At 47.2% G+C, this 9,856-nt stretch overlaps 1 protein-coding gene across 2 annotated transcripts in view; it reads left to right on the top strand.

Annotated features, from left to right (window-relative positions):
- The first annotated feature begins 2,516 nt into the window (after positions 1-2,516).
- The window catches only part of DYNC1I2 (dynein cytoplasmic 1 intermediate chain 2), a 37,421-nt gene continuing 30,081 nt past the window's right edge, over positions 2,517-9,856 (top strand). Inside the window, exons 1-3 of one of the 2 annotated variants that reach the window (XM_035135371.2) lie at positions 2,517-2,707; positions 5,017-5,134; positions 8,460-8,574. In XM_035135371.2, coding sequence (XP_034991262.1) covers positions 5,027-5,134; positions 8,460-8,574 — 223 coding nt within the window. In that variant the 5' untranslated portion in view covers positions 2,517-2,707; positions 5,017-5,026. The remainder of the gene's footprint in view (positions 2,708-5,016; positions 5,135-8,459; positions 8,575-9,856) is intronic. The other variant, XM_035135390.2, reaches the window with a different exon arrangement.

The raw sequence follows: 9,856 nt of genomic DNA, 5'->3' as shown, positions 1-9,856 counted from the left end.
CTATGGCATCGGCGCTGTCCTGGGACACCAACTCCCGGATGGAAGAGAGGTGCCGGTGGCATACTTCTCCCAGACGCTTGCTGCAGCCGAACGAAACTACTCACAGATTGACAAGGAGGGTCTGGCAATCGTGAAGGGCGTAAAAAAATTCCATGATTTCTTGTACGGGCGGCCCTTTACCATAGTGACTGACCACAAGTCGTTGCTTGGCCTGTTTGCCCCTGAGAAGCAGACCCCCCAAGTGTTGTCTCCACGTGTCCTCAGGTGGTCAATTTTCCTTGCCGGCTACCAGTATGCACTAATCCACCGCCCTGGGAAGGCGATGGGCCACGCAGACGCCCTCAGCAGGCTACCACTACCAGAAACAGGCCCCGACCCAGCGCCTGCGCAAGAGGTTATGACCCTGGAGCTGCTTCCCGACCGACCCATTCAGGCACAAGAAGTTGCGCACCATTCCACAAAAGATAGGGTCATCTCCTGGGTCCTGGACTGGGTGTGGCGAGGATGGCCCAGCAGCAGCCCCGGGCCAGAATTCGCTGGCTACACAAACCGCAAACATGAACTGTCGGCCCACAAGGGGTGCCTGTTATGGGGAAGCAGGGTTGTTGTTCCCCAGCCCCTCCGCAAAAGGGTCCTCACAGCCCTACACGAGACACACCCAGGGGTAGTGAGGATGAAGGCCCTTGCCAGGAGTTATGTGTGGTGGCCGGGGATTGACAGAGAGATAGAGGCCTGGGTCCAACACTGCCAGACCTGCCAAGAATCCCGCCCGGATCCCCCAAGGGCCCCAGTCCAGCCCTGGGAGTCCGCCCGACATCCATGGTCACGCTTGCACGTGGACTTCGCTGGCCCCTTCCAGGGAAAAACATTCTTCATAGTGGTGGATTCCTACACCAAATGGCTGGAGGTCGCACTGGTACCATCCACTTCTACGGCGGCAGCCATCCGGGTACTACGTAAGCTGTTTGCGACCCACGGGCTCCCTGACACCCTCGTCTCGGACAATGGAACCGCATTCACGTCAGAGGAGTTCCAGACCTTCACAGCGCAGAACGCCATCCGCCACATCCGCTCAGCACCATTCCACCCTGCCACCAATGGCCAAGCGGAGCGCATGGTGCGGACCACCAAGGACAACCTCCGCCGCATGACACAAGGGGACTGGGAATACCGCCTTGCCGCATTTCTTCTAGCACAGCACAGCACCCCAAGCACAACGACGGGCCGGAGCCCAGCTGAATTACTAATGGGCCGGCGCCTTGCAACTAGACTGGACCGACTTCACCCCGACAGAGCTCAGGATGAGGTAGTGGTGGGGAAAGGCAGGAACCCCCGGACATTTGTGGCCCAGGACCCAGTGTATGCAAAGAATTTTGGGGCAGGCCCAGCATGGGTACCCGCCACAGTCACCAAGGTGACCGGTCCCGTGTCGTACGAGGTACTAACGGAAGGGGGGCAATGTTGGCGCCGCCACTGCGACCAGCTACGGCGACGATTCCCAGGAGGAACCCGGGAGGAGAGCGGGACAGAGGGGTCCCAAGGGGACAGCAGGGCAGTGAGGCCTGTAGAGCGAGAGGGGTGGGCAGGGGAAGCAGAAGCAGTAGGCACAGAGGGGCGCCCCGAGGCTGGAAGGACACCGGAACCAGAGCTACAACCTAGTGGTTCAGTGGCGCCAGACCAGACAGCCCCGGCACAGCCAGCAGCCTCGGAACACGAGCCAGAACCAGAACCCCTGACCAAGGAACACCCCAGGCCACAACGCACACGGAGGCGGCCAGCAGACCTTGGGGACTATGAATGCAACTTCCCGGGCAGGACTGGAACTTAGAGGGGAGGGGTGTTATGTACTGAGCTGAATCCTAGAACAATAGGATTCAGAATCAGCGGGAGCTACCCAATCCAACTCCAGGTGGAAGTGAATCCGCAACCTGATTGGCCTGCTGGAGCAGCCAATCAGGTGGCTGGCAGAAGTGAATCTGCTACCTGATTGGCCTGTAGGAGCAGCCAATCAGGCTGCAGGCAGAAGTCAATCCACAATATAATTGGCCCACAGGTGTAGCCCTGAAGTAGCCAATCACGCAAGGCCCATTGTGTAAATAATGTATATAAGCAGATGGTTTTGGGAAAAGAGCCATTCGTCTTCTCTTCTCCTCCTTGATGACTATGAGCTGAATAAAGAGCATGAAATTCACTCTCGACTCCGAGTATATTTCACCTCCCCTTAACGAACTGTATACTACTGTATCTGAGAGATGTCAGAAGGTGGCTGACTCCGATTCCTTCGCTCCATTAAAAGCAAAAAAATAAAACCCCACACAGGAAAACCGTGGAGCAACTTAGTCCTGGGCCTCAAAGAAACCGCGCTTCCGCCCGTCGACCGTTTGAGGGCGTACGCACGTACGTCACCCACCAGTTTCTAGCCGCGCGCATGCGCCTCCATCCACGCTCCCCAACGCCCAGCTACGCAAGGGACGGCGGCTGCTGCTCCGTCCAGTCTCCTCGGCTCATTTCGGCGCATGCGCGTCTCGTCAGGTGATGCTGAGCTGTCTCCGGCGGAGCTTGCTTTGGGTCTCAACCGCCTTATTGGAAGCCGCTGCCGTCTCGCCCCTTCCCACCCACCCACCCCCGCCGCCCTTTGTGTGAAGGAGCATCTCGGAACAAAGTCGGCGGCGGCGGCAATTTGAGCGGAGAAAAGCCCTGGTGACAGGTCAGCGCGGCCTTCGAGACCGCCGGTGGGGTGAGCCCCACCCGCTTCCTCCAGGCGGCGGGGGCTGAGGGGGGGGAGAGACTCTGGACGGCTTCGGGGCCGTGTGCCATCAGGAGTAACGGTCAGCCGGCTGTGACCGCTGAGGGTGCGAGGGGAGGGGGCGCGAGCGCACGGGCGGGCGCGCGGAGAGGAGGGGAGGAGCCGCGGGGTGGGCGACGCCCCGGAGCCGCGCCTCTCCGCCTTCCCCGCCCGCGCGTTGTCGCCGCTTTACTCTCAGAGCGGCGGGCGCTTGCTTGGCCTTCGGTCTGCTTCCCTCTATCTCCGTGCGTTTTTACTTCCCGGCGAGCAGCCGTGTTGGCAGCAGCGAAAGTGTCTTACCGTGATGTGTATGTGTAGGGGGGTGTCACACCGGAATTACTTTTTTAAGACCCGGTTATTCACCGGGGCAAGACGGTTTGAGTATATTACACTGATCCCTCATCCAGGTCCAACTGCACTGGCTACCAATTGGTTTCCGGGCCCAATTCAAAGTGCTGGTTTTGACCTATAGAGCCTTATACGGCTCAGCACTGCAATAACTCAAGGACCTCCTCTTCCCATATGAACCCACCTGGACCCTGAGATCATCTTCTGAGGGCCTTATTTGTTTGTGTGCCGTGTCTCATCCACAAGAAGTCCTAATGGTTGCAACATGAGAACGGGTCTTTTCCATAGTGGCTCCCCACCTGTGGAATGCTCTTACCAAATAGGTTCGCCTGGCACCTTCATTATAAACCTTTAGGTGCCAGGCAAAAACGTTCCTTTTTAACAAGACCTTTGGTTGATTGACATTCAATGCCCTTTTAAAATGTGTTGGGGGTGTTATTGGGTGGTTGTTGTATTTATTTTTCATTATGTATTTTGTGTTTTTGTATTGTGATTTTATCCTGTGAACCGCCCCACGACCTGTGGGCATAGGGTGTTATATAGATATTATTATTATTATTATTATTATTATTATTATTAATATGATGCCCCCATTTCCTGTGGCAGCTTTTTCCACACCTTTTAAGCCTCCAGTTCTAGGCCAAGGCCAAGTTTATGCCCACCAGCATGGATGTGCTTTCCATCAATTAGGGCAGATACCCAACTCCCAACTAGTCTGGAGTTGTTCACTTTTGCAGAAATAGAATTGGTAGGATCCAAGAGGTACTTCGTTGCTATTGCTGCCCGCTGCCCATTTAATGTTTACAGCAGTATCAAAGTTGTCACTGACTTTGGGGTGACGGTGCAGCTTTGTACTGCATAAGCCTTCTGTAGACTAGAACCTGCCTCAGCTTCTGCCATAAAATCCTCTTAAGGTGCCCCCCCCCATTACTCTTCATAGGTTTTTGCCCACTTAACAGGGCTGCCCCTCTGAAAAGCTGACAACACATTTTAGGTATGGGCACAAGCTTGGTCAGAGCCCACTTCAGCCAGTTACAGTTTTGCTGTGGAAATGGGCTATAATTAGGGCTCGGGAAATACATTTTGGCACATGAGGAGGACCCTAGAATGGTGCCTCCTTCCCTGCCAGAGAAGAAGGCGTCAAGGATGATTTAAAACAGGAAGAAAGATTGGCAATAGGATCTGCTGCCCGGGTGAGTGGTTGCCTCACCTTGCCTAATGGGTGGGCCAGCCCTGACTCTAATGCTCTGTGGAAGCACCTGTGTCTGGGGAACCTGCGACCGTCCAGATGTTGTTAGACTGCAGCTCCTGTGATCTCTTAACACCTGACCAGGCAGACTGGGGCTGATGGGAGTTGAAGTTCCTGTGTTGCAAGGGGTTGGACTAGATGACTCTTGTTGTCCCTTCCAACTCTACAGTTGTATGTTTCGGGGGGGGGGGAGCACAGGCTTCCCTCCCCTGCTTTAACGTGATTCAAGCATTGCTTGCCTGAGTGTCATTGTTTGGGCATGTTTTAATTCAGCATAGGATTAGTTTGCAAGGTCCTGTGCAGAGTTATGGTAGGAGTGGTCCCTTTCTTGAAACGAAGCAGTATATAGGAGTATCCACAGAGTTGGGTTTGCATTTCTCATTTGCAAACAAAAAATGCAACCTGTTTGAAAAGGATGTACTGCATTTTAACCAGCTCTATTTTGCTTTTAGCAGAAACCTTAGACCAGGGGTGGCTAACCTGTGACCCAGTTATTGCTGGTCAGCAATTCCCACCATCTCTGACCATTGGCAACACTAGCTGAGGATTACTGAAATTTGAGTCCAACAATGTATTGAGGGCCTTTCATTTATGTATATTATAATTCTTCATGTAATCTTTATTTTGTTGACAGGATTCTAATCATGTCTGATAAAAGTGAGCTGAAGGCTGAGTTGGAGCGTAAAAAACAACGCTTGGCCCAAATCAGAGAGGAGAAGAAGAGAAAAGAGGAAGAGCGAAAGAAAAAGGAAGTAAGAACTTTTCAAATTACATCTGTGAGATGATTGTATCTCAGCTTAATAAATTGAGATAAATAAACGGAGCTTTATGTACCTGCTTCACTCCTCCCTAAATGTGAGGAGGCCAAGGTTTTGTTTAAGCTCACAGAAGCACACACATATAATGCTAAATTGTGGTTTAGCATTTGTGTGATCCAAGCATGTGTGTTACATGCTGAAAAATCATTGGAAATGGCTTCATTCTTTTAACTGGATATTCATTAAAATGTATGTTGTCTGATGACTATATCTGTGGTGGATGAAAGATGACAGCTATGTGGCATGTTGGGTGAGGTAGGAGCTGTCTGCATCTGTACTGTCATCATGAAGCTTGACTTTGTACTCCAAGCATAGTCTTACTTCTGTCCTGTTCATAGACTGCTCCAGTAGCAGCTTAGTTTAGTAGCCTTCAGGTTATGAGAACACTACGCTTCCATCAGCTCAGCTAGGAAGTGATTTCCTGGCATGGCTCATCTTCCTTTAAAGGAAGGTTTTTCTGTAGTGGCATTACCAAAGGCAGTTCAATTACTCTTTGAGGCATTTTAATGCTGTGGTGTGCTTGTGCAAGGCCATATGCATTCTGAAGTATTAAGATTGTAAAAAGAAACAAAAAGCTGTCCAGCATTTTGCTCTGGGATGGCTCAGTCAGTAGAGCCTGAGACACTTAATATCAGGAGTGTGGGTTTGAGGCCCATGTTGGGTAAAAGGTTCTTGCATTAGACTACATGATCCTTGCAGTCCCTGCCAACTCTACAGTTATATGATTCTCTTATTTTTGGTATTCCTCTGGCGTGCCAATATTGGGGTGGTGGTGGTGGAGAAATTGGACCCTATGGTAATGATTTAGCAATACTGGAAAAAATAAAAAATGCATATTTAAACCATTCTAATCCGTGTTGTACTATTTTTGGAATTTTGGTGTACAAGCACAGGAAAACAGCTCAAACTGGAAATATTTTGTTAAGACCCTTAAGATGTGGACAGTATCTAAAATCACCTTTAATCATTCTGGTTTAATCTTAAGTTGACTTTTTATGTTTAGCAAAAAGTTGTAAATAAAATTAGTGTGTTATGATTAGAATTTTGGATTAGAACCTAGAAGATTAAGATTTAAACTCATGAACAGCCATAAATTTTGCCTGGCTGACCTTGAGCCATTTACTATCTCTCTGTTGAACTTGCCTCACAGGGTTATTTAAAAAGGAAGGAGAGTGACATATGCCACTTTGAGACCCTTGGAGAAAAGATCCCTTATACATGTAATAAATAAAAATAAGAATGCAGTGCCATTGTACTACTTTCCTGATCTTTAGCCAGTTACTTTGCAGTATTCATATACTGGAAAATTGGAAGTTGGTACAAACACTGCCTTAAATACACAATTGGCAGAGATGATGTGTAGGCTTTTGACATTGCAGCTGGTATGAATCTTGGCTCTATTTCAGCAAAGCATTTAAGACCTGCTGAAGTTAAGCTTTGATGAACCAACTATCTTGAATGTAACTTCTGTGTAGTTGAACTGTACAGTTGTCAGATATCTCAGAGCACTATGTGATTGAACAATCCAGATATGTCAATTAGAAGCTAATTTTTTTCTCAGTACAATGCAAGACTATGGTTACAGAAAAGTAGCTGGCTGTTTTCTAATGGTTCAGTTTGATACAACTCACTTTTTGATAACTACCGTATATAATATCAGGGATCTTTGAATTTGCATAAATCTCTGGAATGCAAAGACTAACATCAATATCTTTAAAGTATTCACTAATGTTAAATGCCATAGCTGGCGATTAGGATTGAGCCCATTTAGATGGGCTTTTTCTTGTAGATTAGTCCAGAAATCACAGGGGGGGGGGTGGATTTAAAAATAATAATAATATCATCTATTGCTAATAGACTGTTGCTCATATCAACAATAGTCTATTGCTAGCTATTTCACTCCACAACTATCATTGTCCTTTCATACTGTCATAAAGTTGTAACCTCTATAATTCATGTAGCCTGAACAATTTTTGTCATGAGATGCATGTCCCTGGATCCCAGTCAATTCAGTGGGCTTTGGGTGTGTGCCTTTTGTCTTCTGTAAGAATTAAGAACATAAGATCCCTGCTGGATCAGACCACCAGCACCCTGTTTCCCACAGTAGCTAACCAAACGCCTGTGGAAACTCAACAAGCAGGAAAGGAGAGCAATTGTACTCTCCTGTTGTTCCCCCAGCAACTGATATTCAAAGGTAAACTACTTTGGATCCCAGAGGTAGCATATATCTGTCATGACTAATAGCCTTTGCTAGCTTTAGTCTCCATAAATTTATCTAATCCTGGTCCAACTATGTATTGTATAAGGTAAAGGTAAAGGGACCCCTGACCATTAAGTTCAGTTGTGACCGACTCTGGGGTTGTGGTGCTCATCTCGCGTTATTGGCTAAGGAAGCTGGCGTCCAGCTTCCAGGTCATGTGGCCAGCATGACAAAGCCGCTTCTGGCGAACCAGAGCAGTACACGGAGACGCCGTTTACCTTCCCGCTTGGACGGTACCTATTTATCTACTTGCACTTTGATGTGCTTTCGAACTGCTAGGTTGGCAGGAGCTGGGACGGAGCAACGCGAGCTCACCCCATCGCAGGGATTCAAACCACCGACCTTCTGATCAGCAAGCCCTAGCCTAGGCTCTGTGGTTTAACTCACAGCGCCATCTGTGTCCCCTTATTGTATGAGGTAGTTAGTCTCTGTTCTGAATCTCTGACCATTGCTTCTGGCTTCTAGTATTAAGAGAGAGTGTGTGAAAAGCTTCTTTCTATGCATTTTCTCCACACTATACATTTATACACTTTGGTCATATCCCACCCTTACTCACCTTTTTCAAATCTTGTATAAAGTATTAAAATATTGGCAGCTTTATATTTACTCATTAACATAGAAATCATCTTTTTTCATACTTGCAACAGACTTGGTTGATATTTTCATTGAGCAATATCCTCCTGCCATTGACTGATTTTTAGGGTAGACCCTTAGGCCATTTGTTGGTCTTGGGCAACCTGCTACAGTAATAAGCTTAAGTTCCTACCCCTATCCACATTTGCCTTGCTCTGTGTTGTGACCAAGAAATGGCTAGAATTGGCACAGTTCTTCCTCACTGACTTTATCAGTGAAATATAAATGCAATTATTCTTGCCTGTATCCCATTTCTATGAAATGAAGTAATTTTTCTTTTAAAACCTTTTTCTTGCACATAAAACAAGTGGTATGTAACAGTATGCACTGTCACATAATTTGTTATTTTTTTTATTAAAAAAATAGACTGATCAGAAGAAAGAAGCTCTTCCTGTACAAGATGAGTCTGACCTTGAAAAGAAGAGACGGGAAGCTGAAGCCTTGCTTCAGAGCATGGGTTTAACGCCAGATGCTCCTATGGGTAAGAATTATAAAGAAAATTTATCACGAATATCTCTCACCACCACCTTTGTGGTACTTGTATTAGCATGAAAGTTGTTACTCACATATGCATGTATCTGTTGTATGTTCATTGTTGCCACAGCTTTTCTTGTGATGCTTCTCGTAACTTATTGCTTATATCTGATTTTAAATATGGTCATACACAGATAAATATAATTTGATCATTTATTGTTACAATATTTGGAGCATAATCCCAGGGCTTTAAAATCATTCTATAAAACTAAATGCTGAAGTATCTGAGATAGGAAAGTAATATGAAGGCATCCAAAGCTGGATTTGTATAATTTATTCACAATATATTTCTAAAATATAAAAATGTAATGTATGGATTGGGTGCAGGGTTCCCCAGAGGGGCTTCCTCTGGAAGAATGGTGGTGGCAGCTTTTTTTTTGTCCATTTCACCCTTTGCCCTGTACCCTCCCATGACACTTCCCGTGATGTTCCGGACGGTCTCCTGGCCTGGCAGAACAGCTTTGCTGGGTGAAATTGGTGGAAATTGCCTCTTTTCTTCCTCTTATGGGAGTATCCCATGAGTGGAGTTCCGCTTGTGGGAATTCAAGAGTCAAGCCAACGTTTCTGTTATTTCTTAAAGTACCCTTTTAAAAAGTGTCCAAGTAGAGTGTCTTAAACCAGGGGTCAGCAAACTTTTTCAGCAGGGGGCCAATCTACTGTCCCTCAGACCTTGTGGGAGGCCGGACTATATTTTTTGGGGGGGAACGAATTCCTATGCCCCACAAATAACCCAGAGATGCATTTTAAATAAAAGCACACATTCTACTCATGTAAAAACACCAGGCAGGCCCCACAAATAACCCAGAGGTGCATTTTTTTAATAAAAGGACACATTCTACTCATGTAAAAACACGCTGATTCCCAGACCGTCCGCGGACCGGATTTAGAAGGCGATTGGGCTGGATCCAGCCCCCGGGCCTTAGTTTGCCTACCCATGTCTTAAACCAGGCACCCCCAAACTGCGGTCCTCCAGATGTTTTGGCCTACAACTCCCATGATCCCTAGCTAACAGGACCAGTGGTCGGGGAAGATGGGAATTGTAGTCCAAAACATCTGGAGGGCCGAAGTTTGGGGATGCCTGTCTTAAACTATCTGAGGATTTATCAAGTAGAAACAGGAATATCTTCCTAAACCAAACATATATTTGTAGTTAATATTACAGGTGCCATAATGTTAAAGGACAGTATTTTCAAAGTATTTCTTGTAATTTTCTTTTTAAGTTGCTAAAA

The sequence above is a fragment of the Zootoca vivipara genome, chromosome 1 (assembly GCF_963506605.1).
Source record: "Zootoca vivipara chromosome 1, rZooViv1.1, whole genome shotgun sequence".
In the NCBI taxonomy this organism is placed as follows: Eukaryota; Metazoa; Chordata; class Lepidosauria; order Squamata; family Lacertidae; genus Zootoca; species Zootoca vivipara.
The sequence above is the reverse complement of the archived record's forward strand: the minus strand, read 5'-3'. Positions and strand labels throughout refer to the sequence as shown.